General features: G+C 43.4%; 1 protein-coding gene across 3 annotated transcripts in view; it reads right to left on the reverse strand.

The window, feature by feature from the left end:
* Nucleotides 1-10,950: 10,950 nt before the first annotated feature.
* The window catches only part of LOC145353271 (cyclic AMP receptor-like protein A), a 206,829-nt gene continuing 199,332 nt past the window's right edge, over nucleotides 10,951-18,447 (reverse strand). For all 3 annotated transcript variants that reach the window (XM_080203862.1, XM_080203863.1, XM_080203861.1), the window contains 2 exons: nucleotides 17,983-18,130; nucleotides 10,951-11,488 (listed from right to left, as the gene is read on the reverse strand). In XM_080203862.1, the coding sequence (XP_080059988.1) occupies nucleotides 11,324-11,488; nucleotides 17,983-18,130 (313 nt within the window). In that variant the 3' untranslated portion in view covers nucleotides 10,951-11,323. The remainder of the gene's footprint in view (nucleotides 11,489-17,982; nucleotides 18,131-18,447) is intronic.

Here is an 18,447-nt window from a genome sequence, read left to right on the forward strand (position 1 = left end):
TCGATAGTAAACACAACAAGCTTTCGGAATGCTGTTGTTTCACCCGATGAAGGAACAGCGTTCCCAAAGCTTGTGGCGTTTACTATCAAATAAACCCATTGAAAAGAGCCAGGAAAAATGCCAAACATGTTCCCAAAATGAAGGAGAGAAAAATTCAGAGGGTGATACACTGGACAACATCGCTACGCATGGAGGTATTTTGGCTCAGTAGGGAGCAGCCCTGCTTCTGAACCAGAAGCTTCAGGTTCAAGTCCCACTCCAGAGCTTGTTGACCATGGATGATGTTCATGAGAAGATTCAACAGGCTGCTAATCCAATATTTCTGCACTATTCTCCAAACGTGCATGAGATACAAAACAAACCAAAACTGGTGTAAATCCCAGAAGTTGAAAAAATAGTGGGGGTATAGCCCGGTAGCAGATAGTCTAACATAACAATGACATACAAAGGACAGCAAATTAAAAAAACCTAAAAAGTCCTATATTAAACAATAATGGCAGGAAATGATTAAAAATCCCAGTGCCACAGTGAAAATATTTTGATGCCTTATGAAAACATTGGGCAGATTTTGCTGTAAATGACAAACAGAGTTTTTGCATGACAATTTATGTTAACAGCACATTGAAATGGTCGGGCCTCCTCTACAGGGGATCTGGATGAACAGGATAAGCAACTACATGTTAAAGTATCTCTCCAAACTAATCAGACTGAAGAATTGTCAATACAATAGCACAAAGTCTAAAGAAGGGAGTGAGAGTTAGAATACTGAATTCAACGTCAATCACGTGCAAAAAGTAGGACAAAAAGGGACAGAGATAAAAAAAGGCTGAAGTAAATATTATTCCAGTAAATTTTTGTGCCAATAAAAAAAGTCAATTTCCAATGTTGGAGAGATTGTTTGGCAGTAAATTAAGACTCATCATTTGTTTAAAAATACTTAGGCCGCAATTCTCCAGTCTCACATGACTCACTGCCACTGCCAAATCTCTGTTCACAGCAGCAGGACTGGAGAATCCCAGCTGTGGGTGAGGTTGGAGAACCCAGCCCATTGATTGGAATGGACAAACACTAATTCTCTGTAGCAAGACTGGTCTGTACGTATGAATTCAGTTCAGGAACCTCAGGTCTTGAATGGAGACCTGGATAGCGAAATGCTGCTTTCATACAGCTACTGAAGGAGATGGCAACATCTGGATTCACTGTTTAACTCAGTATGTAGCTTGCACAATTCATGTAAGTTGCACTGTTATTTTCACAGCAAAATCTGGCCCCTTAGCGTGGCAACATACATGGGGGAGGGGGAGGGGGGGGCAGCAGGGGGGAGGTTGGTGAAGGCCAGCAATGTGGGGGCCACTGCATGTGCGCTGATCTCTGCACTGACAGATGGCTGCATGTGCAGCAGCCCACGCAGTGCCATGCTGCTGGCTTCTTGGTGGGGTAAGGCTTTTCAGAGGGAATTCCATTGAGGCATTCTGTGATGCACAGAGTGTCGGAGATTCAATCTGGGAGTCATGCTGAAAAGATCTGTGGGATTTACTCCCACTTTCCTGCAAATTGAGGACTTTGAAGTTTTTGGGGGGAATTTGGGCCAATACGTTGAAGTTGGAAGAAGGCATTGGGTTGATGAAGGATCACAGGCCTGAAATGTTGGTCGTGATTCTCTCACAGCAACTCACAACTTTTCCAGCAGGTCACGGTGGGAGATACGCGGCGCCAACCTTGTTCCCGGGTTTGTGCATGTGCTGGGAATGGGTGCGCATCTCTCAGAGCTGGTGAACAGTCGCAGGCCAAACCACGCTGGGAACTGGCAGGAAGACAGGTCAGTAATTTGAATCATTTTTTAACATGTTTTAAATGTCTTTTACATTTCATTATCGGTGGGGGTGGGGTTCAGGGCTGGCCTGGAAATTGTTGTGGGGGTGCAGTTGGGCTGTGGGGGCTGGAGGGGCAGCACTGCAGGGGTCCTGGGCAGGCCAGCAAATGGGGTGACTGACAGATTGGGGCCACTGCGCAGACGCAGAACTGTTAGACTCCTGCGTGAATAGGCCCCCCCCCCCCCCCCCCCCGCCCCACCCCACCCCTGGGTTTTTAACAAAATTCATGATTGGGACCTCTGCAGTGCATAGAGTGGGGAGATTCGAGTGTGCAGTTGAACTGAGAGAACAGTCAGGATTTAGAACAGTTTTCCCGCCAACTTAGTGCTTTTGGGAGAATCGTGGCTGTTAATTCGGTTGCTCTCCCTACAGATGCTGCTTGACCTGTTGAGTACTTCCAGCAATTTATGTTTTTATTTTTGATTTGGCCATAGTACAGAGTTCCTTGCAGTTCTGGTCAACAGAATGTAGGGAACAATGGGAGAAGTTGTATCATTTTCAAGTGGTTGGATTCCCACGCGTGCAGATATAATGACAACTCCCCGCATTGCCATCAGAGCACCAGTTAATCCCTGGCATATATGAACTAAAATGGATTTTATTCTACCAAAGGTCAGGTGACCTCAGACAGCTACAACTGAATAAAGGAAGATGACTGCAAAATACACTGGCAGCTCTATGAAATATTTATTTTTCAACAATTGATGGTGCTACCATCCTTTGAAGGATCGGGTGTGGCGGGGGGGTGGTCAGACCTGCATCGTCACTTGAACCCCTATACTTGGAGACACCACCACAGGATTCTGTGGAGTTGCCATTCATTCTACGGTGCTCTACAGTTTCCTGATGACCTCCTGCAAGGCTAAGCAGATGTCAGGGCAACATAAAGGAACATATTACAATTACACAAATGATCTGACACCATAGAATTTGACCGGCTAGGGTTGTCATTCAAATAGCACTATTTACATGCATGCACTGACTGCAGAATTGATTCTACAAAGCTTTATAGGTCAATTTCTCTATTGTGAGGAGTGTGGGCAGATTTATAGTTAAAGCAATTATTTTAGCAACTGGTTCTGCTCAGTTTCAAGCTATTTTAATTAGCTTTTGCTTTAAAATTTTTTTGGTTATGATTCCAGTTTACCTTAGTACAACAACACTATAAAATGTCACGTTGATTCATAAGTAAAACAACACCAGAAGGCATTTGCAATCTTTACTGACCCAATAACATCAAATGTAATGTCCTTTCTTCTTTCTGCACTTATATGTGTGGCTTTCAGTTTACAAACTTCCTGCTGTGCCCACGCTGCTTATTTTGTGCCTTCAGACTTTGTAGCTTACCCTGTCGGACACATTCTCACTCATTTCCATCTGTTTTACAGTTCTTTCTCTCTGCATTAAAAGCAAAGATAATTACAAAAAACTTTATACCTGAATATTGTGAACAAAATGACCACAGCTAATCCTTGTTCTTCTGTCAATCACAATCTTAATCCAGGAGATTGAATAAATCTCTGTAGCAACAAAAAATATTTTTCTCCTTTCGATTTCACTGCACTGGGGCTAAGATTAAAAATTAAACAGCTCAGTAGTCAGTTACAGCATCCTACATGCTTTGTCTTTTTCCCTGCATCTTCACTCTGCTGTAGTTAAGACTCATTAAGCGGTGTTCCGCAGTAAGTCATTCTTTCCAAAGGCCTCCTAGCTGTGGAAGTGCCTCAGCCTTCCTTTCCATTATCAACTGGCTTTTAAAAACTCCAGCCTGACATCATCCAATTACTACTTCCTTCTCTCTTCAACCTTACACTCCCCAACATGAAAATAGTAGCACGGTGTTAATCAGCCACACATCTTGAGAACAGTCATGTTAAACTGCTAATTTCATATTGAGTTTAGTGGAAGAACAACTTCACGTGATATTTTGGAAATTTTTCATTTGATTTATCTTGCAGTAATTTTTGATACAACGTACAATCATAAGGATTATGCAATATTGAACTTGAAATGCACCTTCAGAATTTTATGTTGTCATGTATCTCTTCGGTCTTCCTAACTCAAATGTCTGTTGCTAGATCTCTACAAATAGCCGTTTTCATTAACCTCTAGGAGATAGAGTACTACTCAAAAATTAATTCTCTCCAGCTCCAGCGTGCTTTGCCACTGCTGTTTAGATGAGGATGGTATATCAAATCGATTTTATTTTATGCCACACTTCATTCTATGATTCTATGATTCATGGTTTGGCAGAGGGCTGACCCCACAACCTGATTAGCAGCGACTGAATTTGAAAAGGATCCCGTAAAACTGAAGCATAACAAAACTTCCATTTATACAACACCTCTAACATGGAAATACGTTCCACAGTGCTTCACCAAGACGTAATCAAGTTGATGCTGAGCCAGATATTAGTGGAGGTGATCTAAAGCTAGGTTAAGGAGGTGGGCTTTGTGGAGTCTTCAGAAGAGGGATTTAGGGAATAAATATCACAGCAAGCAATTTAGATGTCTGAAGGCACAGCTGACAATGGTGGAGCAAAGGGGTGGGGGAAAGCATAAAGGTCGATGTAAAACAGCAAGAAACATAAAAATGTACTGTAAAAGCCTCAGTCAATAGGTATGTAAGAAGGAAGATTAGCAAGGACAAATCTGGTCCATCACAGGCAAAGACAAGAAAATTCATAATGGAGAGTAGGAAATGGCAGAGAAGGTAAATAATTACTTTGCATCTGTCTTCATGGAGGAAGATACAAGAAATCTCCCAGAAATAGTAGTGAATCAGGGGGCTAGTCAGAATGGGGAATTAAAGGAAATTAATATCAGTAAAAAAACACAGCGCTGAGAAATTAATGGGACTGATCTCCATCCCAGTGTGCTGAAAGAGGTAGCCGTTGAGGTAGCAGATGCATTGGTGGTCATCTTCTAAAGTTCTATAGATCCTGGAATGTTTCCTGCAGATTGGAAGATTCCTGTACAAGGCAAATGGCAGATTGGAACTTGGAAAATGTAACCCCACAGTTTAAGAGGGGTGAGAGAAAGCCAGGATGTGAAAACTGGACACTTAAAATAATGGTAGGATCAGGCAGAGTCAACATAGATTTATGAAAGACAATTCATGTTTAACAAACCTGTTGGGAGGTTTTGAGGATGTTGCTAGTAGAACAGATAAGAAGAAATCAATATATATGGACCAGGATTCTCCAGCTTGTTGCGCTGCTTGAGTAGTGCAGCAGGCTGGCAGACATCAGTGGCAACTATTTCGCAGGGTTCATGCTGGGCACCCCGGCCTCCACGTGTCTCCCAGGCTAGGTTTTTGAGTGTAATTAGCTCTGCGCCAGAAATTAGCGAGGTGCTGATTATCACTTTGAAACAAGCAGTTCAATATCATTAATGGGCCCGGGATGGTATTCCCCAGGCCTGCCAGTGTCGTTCCCCCCTGCCGGAAGTGATTTCCTCCACTGGCATTTACACTCCTTCCCATTAACATGAAACAGGTGCCTGACCCCGCTGGAGGGAACAGAGGGAGGTTGGGGTAACAGGAGGTGGTGCCTTTCATGGGTACCATCCACTGGACACCTTTGCACTGCCCACTGGGCACCAGGCAGTGCCAAGGGGGCAGGGCCAGAGGGGAACCTACTGGGGGGGGCAGGGCCTATTGGGGTGGGGCAACTCACCACAAAGAGGATGGGTGGGGGAGGCAGGGAGTGAGAGCTATTGGGGCTGGCCATTGGGGTGGGGGAGAGGCTCAGTTGGGTGGGGTGTAGTAGGAACGACATGGGGCTGGCCTAGGAACAACTGGAAGGCCAGTGATCGCGGGGGGCGGAATGCCACTGAAAAGCAATGGGGGTCAGAGCACATGCGCCAATCTCAGCACTGACAGATTGACACACGTGTAGTGGTCTGCTCAGTGCTATGCTGTTGGCCTCTCAGGTGGGAATAGGCCCCACCTCCTATTTTTCAGCATGAATCCGCTGAGGCACTCTACAATGCTCTGAGTGTCAGACATTTGCTCTGGTAAGTATGCTAACATGCCAGCGGGAATTACTCATTTTCCCCCATGTTGGGAACTTAGATATTTTTTGGGAGAATCCGGCTGTTGTGTTTTTGGATTTTCAGAAGGCTTCCTATAAGGTCCCAAACAAGAGGTTAGTGCACCTGGCATGGGTATAATATTCTGGCATGTATCGAGAATTGGTTAACAGACAGAAAAAAAGAATAGGAATAAACAGGTCATTCTCAGGTTAGCAGACTGTGACTAGTGGGGTACCTCAAGATCGGTACCTACTGCTCACAATATACATCAATTATTTGGATGTGGGAACGAAATGTAATATTTCCAGGTCTGCAGATAACACAGAACTAGGTGGGAATGTGAGTTATGAGGAGGATGCAAAGAGACTTCAAGGGGATTTTGTAAGGGGGCAAGAATATGGCAGAAGGAATATAATGGAATAAATATGAGGTTACTCATTTTTGTCATAGGAAGGGAGGTCATAGTATTTGTTAAACAATGAGATTTGAAAGTGTTGATGTCCAAAGGGACCAGGTTCCTTGTTTCTAAGTCACTGAAAGCTAATGTGCAGGTACAGCACGCACTAGGAAGGCAAATGGCATTTTGGCCTTCATCTCAAGATGATGAAAGTGCAGGAGTAAAAATGTCTTGCTTCAATTGTATAGTACTTTGGTTAGACTGTGCCTGGAATAGTGCACGCTGCTTTGGGCTCCCTATCCAAGGAAGAATATCCTTGTCATAGATGCAGTGCAGCAGAGGTTCATCAGACCAATTCTTGGGATGGCTGTACTGTCCTAGAGGGAGATATCAAGGAGGTTAGACCTGCATTCTCTAGAGTTTCAGGGCAGAAATTCCCCCCAAAATTCTAAGCATCATTAGCAGCATGGAAACAGGCATGCTCCACATAGGTCTTTTGGGTGAACTCGGCGTTGCAATCTTTTGGCACTTCGATTAGTTTTTCTGACAGCTGGGAGCTTTGCACTGGTAGTTGGGGGGGAGGGGGAGTGTGGGGGAGCCCAAGAACGCTGGGATAGCCAGTTTCTGAGTGCTCGGGCTCCTTTGTGCAGGGCACCCCAATCTCTGATGGAACCGGGAGACCTCCTTCTCACCATCAGCAGCCTTGCCATCCCCTCCCATACCAACATGGGTCACCAGCATACTTCACCCCATCACAATCCACCCCTGCACTTCTCCACCCTGCATGCCCCACTCCCCCTGCCAACAACCCCCTTGCAGAGTTCCCACACCCACCATCCCCCATGTAGTTTCTCCTACCAACCACCCCCCTTGCTAATCACCATCCCTTGTAGACCTCCCCCTGCTGACTACCCCCTTGCAGAGCTTCCCGCGCTGACCATCCCCTGTGCAGAGCTCCCCTTGCATAAGCTCAGCATTGTGCACGCCCCCATCATTGCCCCACCCCCCCTCTCAGGCCACATCCTCTTGGCCTGGCCCCTGGCACCCAGTGTCCAACTGGGCACTGCCTGGCCATACCCATAATCACCAGGGGACTTCAATGGGCTCTGATCCCCACAGTGTAGCCATCATGTTTGGTCCCTGCTGCTGCATCAGTAGTGATTCTAGCTGGTGTGACAGCATGCCGGCGGGGGTAAAAGCATTCGGGAGCGGGGAAGCAGGACCAGGTAAGTTGTTTTGACTTCTGTCATTTTTATGTCAATAGGCTTTGCCTATCTCTATCATAAGCGCTAACAACCTCCTGTATATGTCAGGCAAAGGAGACATTCATCGCATTAGTCTGGGTAAGATTCAAACCCTGGCCCTGCATGTTAAAGGACAGCACTACATCACCCAGGTCTCAGGACAACTTGTTTGTTTAAAACACACAACCAGGTTATGGAGAAAAAAAAATCTATATACAAGGCCCATGATGGATTAAAAAAAAATCAATCTTCTGAGCTTCAGGGAAGTATGTGACATCTATTCACTTTCTCTCGTATGTGACTCAGTGACATAATTTACAAGAATTATTCTTGCGCATCCAGAGTGGATCCACAGGAAACAACGGAGGCCTCGGGTTCGCTATCTTCTGAAAGCAGACTCAAGCTGCAGAACCCCAGGAAACCACATCATCTGCTGTGCATGTTGCAATTACAATTCATGTGAGTTGACCGTTATTCTTTATAAAATGAAGGATACAAAAAGCAAGATGATGTGATTGTACCGTATGGCTATTTGCAAAGGGATTGAGAGTGTTCATGATGGGATAGCCTCCCCCACCCCCAATTGTTTCTTTATGGAAGGTGATATAAGATGGTGTGCAGCCTGATAGTGGGGGTGTTAGCGAGGGGAAGAGAAAGAGAAAATATCTTAATTGGCCTGTGCTTGATGCAGTTATAGCTGGCAATGTCATGGCTTCACAGTAATTATTCCTACTTGGGAGAATTTTAACCCTGTAAAAGGAATGGGTTGGGGTCTGGTGAAATTTTAGAAATCTTAAACCACCTTGAAGCCACCGACTTCTGGGTTTAACTTACCATTTTCTATTGCACCCACTCGTCCACAAAGGCATCCAAAATTGGACTCCCCTCCTGGGGTTGGGGATTAGACACTTCTGCTGTGCCCCCCCACCTCCTCCCCCATGCATATGCTCCCATAAGCAGGCTACAGGCCCCTTACTTGTGCTTTGCTTCTGAGCGCTCCCCGTCTAATTGGAAGACAACACTGTTACTCAAAATGACTCCCAGGCAGGGAACCTGCTAAAAGAAATTGTGGAAACCTGAGCTTCTGAGTTTCCCTACTAATCTCCAAATTCTCTCTCCGTTCAAAAAGAGATTTTGTTTAGATCATTTGGCCTACATTTACTACATATTAAAAGTATATCCGCAATTAAACGGAAAAATAACATACTCTAAATTACTTCTTACAAATCAAGATAAAACGGCAATTTTCAAATCACCAGGTTGATGCCCAATTTATCCAATATTTTTCAACGCTCATTTCCTTTTTTGAATTAGTTCTGTAAAAATGTGTAAAGATAAATATATTTTATTTTTTAAAAATGTATATTTTTTTCTCTATTAGTTTACTCTGTTTGGAGCTCCAAATGGCAGCTTTTGCCAGCATAATTTTCCTTCAAACACTGGCTTGTGACACAAAACAACTGAAGAATCTTCAGAGTTCCCATCAATACCACTCAGTGACTGACAAATATGATATCCATTTAGGTGGGGCAGGGGCTAGTCCTCACAGCTTTCTCTCTATCCAGCACTGTGGCACAGGATTAAGAAACGGCCTATCAATGTCAGCTGTGGCTCAGAGGTAACAGTCTCCGCTCCCAGTCAGAAGGCTGAGAGCTCAAACCGCTTTTCTGAGACTTGAGCATATAATTTACAGTGCTGTACTGAGCAAGTGCTGTGCTATCTCAGACAACATTTTTCAGAAGAGATGTAAAACTGCTCTCCCAGTGGACATAAAGGTCACAAGAAACCATCTGAATAAAAGCAATACAGTTTCTCTAATATTTTGGGTCATGCTGAGATTGTGAAAGGTGCTGCATAAATGCAAATTTTATTAATAACAATGGGTGTGATCTTAGCAGCCATTTCATGCCAAGCTCCCACTGCAGTGAAGTTGGAGAATTTGGCACCCAGACAAATCTCAGTTCAGTGCAGCGGGATGGGAAAATCCCGTCAGCGTGAACAGTTGTAACATTCTGGCCAAAGACTCTTTCAGAAGTATAAAGTTCTATGATTACTGTTATTATACTTGACATTTCATATAGTGTCAACGCCTAACTCATATTTTAAACTTGTTATGGGTTTTGGTTTGTTCTGCTGAACTACTATAAGGTGAAATTCGACTTTGGACAACAGCAAAATGGCTGTCCCTTATATAATTTTCCTGATTTTGCTTTCTACTGCAGTTAATGAAAATGAATTGAGACAGTGTCCATCATGGGCAGCTGATCTGACCCTGCTGATTTTGTAGCTCTACAGAAGTTCAATTTCACTCCCTATGCATTAAAGCAGGGATTATCAAATGATGTGGAACAGGATGACCCAAATGCATAAGCACGCAGCATTAGATTCCCAGTTTGCTTGATAGCTGAATTATATTACTATAATGGACTTCTCTCATTCTCGCTAAGAGTTTAACACCTGATTAGTGTATGTGATTTTACATGTGGGGGCAAATGCAGTAAGAATAAATTGCAATGAGTGCCCAACTAATGCTGCTTCAGGGGTACTAACTGATCATAAAACAAGGTTGACAGTGATTGTCTCTGCTGCAAAAGGCTACAATTTTGTAAAAACTTGAGGATAAACTCGTTTTTGCTTTTGCCATAGGACAGGTATCAATTGCAGACAATCTGTAGCCAGGATTCCATAGAACTGCTCTGAGCTGACTGCCACGCTGCTAAAGACAGCTTAGAGCAGTTGATGGTGAGTGCTAATTGAATCTTGCTACAGCCATGGTGACACGCCACCTTGGTGGCCTATACTTTCTATGGAGTTTCTACCAAACCATCAAAATCAAATGAAAGATGAATCTAAGGCAGAATTGCCCCTTTCAATTAACAGCACATCTTGCAGGGAAGCTTCAGTCTGCTGCAGTTAAGCACAATAATTTTACAAACAAGAATGAAAAAACAAAGTACCCATGCCAAGGGTAAAAACCAATCCCAAAATAACACCAGTAAAATGAGCTACTAAGCTACAAATGTTATGGACTTAGGCATCTACAAATAGCTGTAATGTCTGCTTGATCTTTGATAATTATCTTCAATAACCTGGGCACTTTTCAGTAACTGATGTTAAAATAAAATTGTAAACATTTTCAAAACGCGGTGAAGTGGTTTTGGGCCTCTGCCATATAACTAAGGGTTCTGCAGCTGTGTATTGCCTCTCCTCTTCAACCTTCCTACCCCCTGAACAGTCCGCATTCTGGACAAATGCAATATTTCACTTATTAGAATTTTGTTAGCACAACCTGAACCAGATAGACAAGCCAGCCAAATTGAGGACGTGTTGTACTAAAAACATTCAAATTAAAGCAAATTAAAGCAAAAACAATCTTAAACCCAATGCCCTCAACAAAGGTATAAAACAATTGTATTTATTTTGAAATAAAACACTGCACTTAACTTTTCAGATATGGTCCTTGCACCAATTTACTCAAACAATGCTCCCTTACTCAAAATTATTTTCTTATTTTTCCTGAATAGCTTTAGATTATCATTTTAACACAGCTACCAGACACAGCTGAAAGGAACAATCTTTTTAACTATGTGTTTATGTTTAGCGCGGTGCCTCCTCTACAAATCTGTAGCTTCTGTTCCAGTTTTATGACATTAAATATTAAGACCCTAAAATTAATAATGAGGGTTGACAGCTCATCTCGAGTGTCACAGAGGGGTTCTTCCTTTGTCTAGGAGTCCAAGAGTGCACATGCTCAGTTGCAGGGTGTTTCTGTTGTCAGGGCCTTCTGTCCCTAGATGTCACGGTGGATGAATAAATTGCTCCTGTGCCGTCATCACATGAGTCTGAGGAATCGCTTTCCAAATGGGCCATGTAGCGCACTGGCCCTGGCTGGTACTCCTTAATCAATGTCGTATCAGAAAATCTGGACTGGAAAGCAAGCTGAAAAAATGAATATGTCATGCACTGCAATAAAAGAATGATTTCGGGGACATGCTTGGGGGGGCTTTATGTCTTTTCCATCTAAAAGGTAATGTGTGAAAGTTTAATAAAATTCGTTATAATAAAAATACACGATTAGAACAAACAAAAATGCACAGAATAACAATTCAAGCAACAACCATCTTTTAACCTTTTTAACTGTTCTGAGTATGTTAGGGACTTTCATTATTCTGAAGACAAATTGGAAGGGCACTTTTGACCTGGTGAATAGGGAAAGGGGTAACATCTATGCAGCGGAGACAGGTAATCTTTCCCAATATATGAGCCACATGATTTCTGCTGAAAGGTTGTACCAAAGTTAAAAGATTAAAATAAGCAGAAAATAATTAATACAAGCAGGTTTACTAGAAAAGTCCGCAAAATGAAAACAAAACTGCAGAAATGCAGAGCAAAGAAACTAAAGGATTACTTTCAAGGTCAGGGTTAGTAACAGACTAATTAATTGATGGAGCCAATGACAAGGCATCAAAGCTATGCATGAATTGCTTTAGATATAGTTCTGTGTTGAAATTCAACTTAATTTTGGCTGAAATACTTTAATCTGATCATCAGCCTGATGGGACACCGTTAAGTACTGTGTTGACATGCGATTTTTTTGTAACATTATTATTAACTGGCTCAACAACAGGGTGCAGCTGCAGACGACTGTAATAAGCACAGATATCTCAAGGCTTTGACCCTGGTGCTCACTGGAAGCACGGAAATCATACTGATCTACCGAAATGCAAGTCACAGATTTCCTGTAGCCTAAAGCATGCTTCAACAATCTTGGTTCAGTGAGCAATGATGAACTCTGCTTTTGAATTTCTCTACACAAGAAATTTAGGTTCAGCTGTTGATGTTTGGTTAACAGTTACTGGAACAGGAAATACAATCTGGGTAATTTTGCTGCTGGTATTTTACTTGGAGCTTTTTTCATTTTTGCAGAAGTTGCAGCAGCTCTGTTCCTGGAATAATTATAGAATCTTGAGAAAAATATAACAACCTTTGTGGCAATATTCCAGTACAAGGCCACCACCAGTCAGGTTACAACCCTCCAAAGCTGGAAAAGGCAAACTTCAAATAGATCAGTTGGACTTAAACCTGGTGTGGTCAGACTACTTACTGTAAAGGCAAACTTCAACATGGAATGAACTTTCCCAATCAACTCTGCTAATCTGTATGATTATACATAATCATGGGGCAGCAGGTGGCATGGTGGTTAGCACTATTGCCTCACAGCATCAGGGACATGGGTGCAATTCTGGCCTTAGGTCACTATCTGTGCGGAGCTTGCACATTCTCCCCATGTCTGCGTGGGTTTCCTCCGGGTGCTCTGGTTTCCCCCCCACAGTCCAAAGACGTGCAGGGTAGGTTGATTGGCCAGACTAAATTGTTCCTTTGTGTCAGAGGGATTAGCAGGATAAATATATGGGGCTTTGAGGATAAGGCCTGGGTGGGATTGTTGTTGGTGTTGGCCCACTGGACCAAATGGCCTCTTTCTGCACTGTAGGGATTCTATGCTTATGTCCAGGAACAAGAGGTATGCTCTGTCTGGGGATTGCTAAAGGGGTCTATATCATCCTATTGCTGGATAGACGAAACAGTAATCAAGTCATTTTTATGAAGATACTACGACCATAACTTGAGATTTGGGCAAAGATTCAATATTTAAATACAGCCCCCTTACAAATAGTGCCACTAGGGGAAACCTATAATTCTTTCCAGGCTGTGATGCCCCGTCAATGGCCAACAATGTTGCACAACTTGTAGCCTCTTTGGTGCCCAGATGTGATGGTCCCCATCCATTAATGGTGGTTAAATTAAGTGTTTTCTAAACTTTTGCAAAAGTCAGCAATGAAGGGTTAGCCGGGCACAATACAAGCACATACATTAAATATTTTAATTTTTTTGTGGTAGTTCTCTTACTTTGGTGGAAAAGAAATGGCATTAATGGACATGCAATTCACTCATCTGGTGTTTCAGTTAATATTACAGTGGGAAAGTCAGACACAATTCTATCCCTTGAAATCTTTCTACAGTTTTTCACTTCACAATTTTATAACTTTTAACTAATTTACTTAATATGTTCGGCAAACTCCAAAAATAATACACACGAGTATTCATTTAAAAATGGACAACTGTATTTTTATGCAATATACTTCACAATTTATTTCAATAACATCAGCTTGTAATTATGTAGCCTCTTCAACCTAGCAAAATGTCACCTCACAGGAGTGTTAGAAAATACATTTTGATACTGAACAGCATAAGGAGATATTAGGACAGGTGACCAAAAGCTGGGTTTGAGAAAAGGTTCAAGGAGGATTGAGAGATGGAGAGGTTTAGGGAGGGCATTTGAGAGCTTGGTGCTTTAACAGCTGAAGTCACAGCCACTACTCTTTCATGAGATATGGACCCTACTGGCAAAGCCAGCATTTGTTGCTCATCACTAATTGCCCTTGAACTGAACATTTCTGAGGGTAGGTAAGCATCAACCACATTGCTTTGGGTCTGGATTCAACTGTAAGCCAGACCATGCAAAGATGATAGATTTCTTTCCCTAAAGGGCATCAGTGAACCAGATGGGTCTTCATGATAATCAATAGTTTCTTTGTTACAGAAACTAGCTTCATTTTCCAGATTTATTCATTGAACCAGCTGCCATGATGGATTTGAACCCATTAGTCTAGGCCCTCTGGATTACTAGTAGTTTAGTAAAATTATCACTATGCCACCATCTCTCCAATGACGGAGTGATTAAAATCAAGAATGTGCAAGAGGCCAGAATTTGAAGAGCACTGATGTCTCGGATGGTTGTGGGATTGGAAACGGTTAAGGGCTAGAGGGAAAGAAGGCATTTCATACCAAGGAGCCAATGTAGATCGGCAAGCACAAGGGTGAGGAGCGAATGGGACTTGGTGCATGTTAGGACATGGACAGCAGACTTTTAGATGACTTCAAGTTTACAAAGGGTTGAATGTAGAAATCCATTCAGCGTTGCATTAGAATGGTCAAGTTTAGCGGTAAACAAAGGCAAGTAGCAGATGAGCTGAGAAAGGTATAAAGTCAGGCAATAGTATGGAAGTGGAAATTGGCAGTTTTATGATGGTACAGATATGTGACTGGAAGCTCAAATCAGGGTCAAACATTACACCAAGGCCAAAATTTTCAGGATGTTAAGCACTCACTGCCTGACATCGTGAGAGTTGGCAGAGAAATGCATCCCCACCCACTGTCATTTTATGCTCAGTTGGGCACTGATTGGCAGCGGGCAGCATTTCTTGTCTGTACCAAGCTCCCGCTTGGGGAGCTGTCGGCCAATCTGATTGGCTGTCCGCTCTCCAGCTCCTTCGGGCAGTGCTGCAGTCCAGGGACCACATCAGATAAATACCAGGGCTACTGAGGAGGGGAGAGTGGGAATGATCTTGGTGGTACATAGTAGGCTGGGGGAGGGGGTGGCCGGAATTCCCAGGCCTCTGAGGGGAGGGCAATCGTCAGTATGAAAGGGCCTTCTGATTGAGCACCCCTGACTTCCTGCCTGAGATCAAGGATTAAACATTTTTAGTTTCTCACTATCTGTCTTTGGGCGCCCATCAGCATAAAATTTTGAGGCTGGGCAGGAAATAGGAGTATCGGTGGACTTCCGTCCGTGCAATCTTATGCTCCCCCCCCCATCCCAGTAAAATTCTGGCCCATGTTTACAAAGAACCTGGTTTGGCCTCAGGAAGATGCCACGGAGAAAGGGATGGCAGACTTAGGCTCCCCAATATCTATCTGGGAGGAAATTTCTGCTCAGTCAGTTCAGGATGTTGGACAAGCAGTCTGATTGAGACAATGGAGAGGGTTGAGAGAAATGGTGGTGAAGTGGAGCTCTGTGTTGTCAGAGTACATATGGAAACTGATGGTGTGCTTTCAGATAATATTGCTGAGGGGCAACATGTAGACAAGAAATAAAAGGGTTTTTTTGTACTGCCATCTTGTTTGGCATACTCCTGAAATGGTTCCTGCTTGATATACAAGCTGACTGGCCATCCGAAGGGTCTAGATGACTGCCTCATGTCACTCAAGGCCTCACTGGCAGGCAAGAAGCAAGTTACCATCATACGCCCCCCAGTGACCAATCCTGAAGTCATCAAAGAGAAATGCTATGACGATCTCCACTCCCTGACTACAGTGACATTTTTATGAAGATGACGCTGAGGTCAAGCATCTTGGAGAAAAATACAAGTTACACAGAGTATATCTAAATGATAAGTCCACAGCCAAAACAACTGCTTATAACAATGTCCACAGCACAGTCCAACACAAACTACACGAGATGTCAGACAATTGGCTGAGTCAAAAGGCAGATTCAATACAAACCTATGTTGACAAAAATGACCTGAAGTGCTTCTCCGAATCTGTCAGGATGGGCTATGGTCCCCAACCAGCCAAATCCTCTCAGCTACTCGGTGCTGGTAGGACCACATCACTCGATGATATCTCAGATCCTGGAGATGTTTGCTAATCATTTCAGTAACATCCTCAACAGACCATCCTACATCAATGATGAAGCTATAAATAGGCTGCCCCAAGTCAATGCCAATTCTGCCATAGGCATTTCACCCACACTGCTGGAAACAGAGAAAACGGCACGGAAATTATCAAATGGGAAAGCCTTTGGAGCCTATCAAATTCCAGTGGAGATCTACAAATAGGGTGAATCACAGCAGCTTAAAAAGCTCACTTAGCTCTTCTAGCCCATACTGGAGCAAGGGGTCCTTCCACAAGACTTTAAAGAAGCCTTCATTGTTCACATCTACAAATGCAAAGGTAATGACCAGTCTTGTGACAATCAGAGAGATCTTTGCCAGAATCCTTCTGAACTGACTCATATTACATCTTGACCAAGTTCTACATCAGGAAGCCAGTGTGGTTTCAGAAAAGGTAGAGGAACCATCAACGTGGTGTTTGCTGCTTGCCAACTGAAGAAATGCCAAAAACAAAATGCTGACCTATACACCACATTTGTCGACCTAACCAAAGCCTTTGACGCAGTCAGCCATGAAGGGCTCTGGAAGATTCTGAGCAAGTTTGGGTGCCCAGACAAATTCATTCAGATTTGACAGTTTCACCATGACATGCAGGCCTGTGTAATGACAAAGAGACTTCAGCCCTCCACCTTGACACCAATGGAGTGAAACAGGGCTGCATATTGGCACTGGCCCTCTTCAACAGCATGTTTGCAGCTCACTGACACCTTCCAGAATGAGGACCCAGGCATAGACATCAAATACCAAACAGACGGCAGGCTTTTCAACGTGCTATGCAACTAGGGTCCTCGCTGGTAGACTGTGAGACCCTCTATTTGTTGATGACTGTACACTAAATGTTGGAAGTGAGACAGACATGCAGCACATTATGGATCTGTTCTCTGCATCCTGTGATAACTTCAGTCTCGTCATCAGCATAGAGAAGACAGAAGTCATGTTCCAACCTACTCCCAGAAAAGCTCTATAAAGAGCTGACAATGAGAGTAAACAACCAGGAGCTGAATGCTGTGGACGTTCACCTACCTAGGCAGCACTCTCTCATGCTGCCTTCATATTGATGATGGGACCGATGCCAGAACTGCCAAGGACAGTGTGCCCTTCAGAAGGCTTTACTATTCAGTTTGGGAACATAGAGGGGCGAGGATAAAAACCAAGCTCAAGGTCGACCAAGCAGTCATTCTCTCCACTCTTCTCCATGCAAGTGAGACCTGGGCAGTCTACCAGCGACACGCAAACGAGATCAACTGTTTCCATCTATGTTAGTCTGCAAACTCCTCAACATCAAATGGCAAGACAAAATCCCAGACATAGAAGTCCTCAGGAGAGCCAACATGGTCAGCGTTTTCACAACATTAGGACAAAAACTGCTCCAATGGCTGGACATGTCACCAGAATGCCTGGCAACCAACTCCCTAAACTAATCTTCTACAGTGAACAGCAGAATCGACAGAGTCACAAATGCTCTCCACAATCCCCACTTGCTTTCTATATATTCTGGGTCAGCTGACCACCACACCACTTTGCCATTGGTTACATTGTCTCCTGGGTCAGCTGACCCTCACAGCATGTTATCATTAGGTTACATTAGAACATGAAAATCGCAAAAGCTTCATTGCTTTTGGTGTTGCAGCTGGGGATGAGATAGTGGGACAGCAACCAATCAGAAGTGCGGCAGTGTGAGAATCACACTCAAATTGTTGCAGTCAAACTAACTTTAATATCACGGTTCAGCTTGTATGACTCACACAGGAAATAATACACTGCCTCAAGTTTTAAAGTCCTGCAGCAATTTCAAGGGATAGAAGTTTCTCAAGTTTGAAACTCAGGAGACTTGTGGTAAAATGCAAAACCTGGAGCCACCATAGGGGATTCTTCAGGAGAAAATAAGGCAAGGAGTTGTTATAGATCAGTAAATGTTACCTGGAGAGATGTTAAGTTCAGCTGGCTCCATGTTTCCCTGTCAAGTCCAAATACAATGGCATTGGCCAGTCCATGCAGTGGAGCAGTAATAACATGGAGGAGTGTCAGGACGAAAACAGGATGGCTGGGATCAAATGCATTGTGCAGCCTAATACAGAAACAAACAGAACAGAAAGTAATGAATCAAAGCAGCTTTAACAATCTTTAACCAAAAATTCTCAAGTAGGGAATTCCCTCGTCAAACTACACCTGTAGTTTAGGTCAGGGAATTACAGAAGCTTCAGGCGAAACTCAGAGAGTTCTTCCTGGGTCTGTGCCCAGGCTTGGTGTGAAGAGCATCAGAACAATCAACAGGTTTTTTGCATACATACAATCTAACTCACCAACTGTCTGATATTCACTGTGGCCAGATGCTCCAGTGCAACTGAGCAGAGACAGAGGAAAATCTCCCTAATTATCTCTTAA

Source organism: Carcharhinus amblyrhynchos, chromosome 15 (genome assembly GCF_965287045.1).
Source record: "Carcharhinus amblyrhynchos chromosome 15, sCarAmb.v2.hapA, whole genome shotgun sequence".
Taxonomy (NCBI): domain Eukaryota; kingdom Metazoa; phylum Chordata; class Chondrichthyes; order Carcharhiniformes; family Carcharhinidae; genus Carcharhinus; species Carcharhinus amblyrhynchos.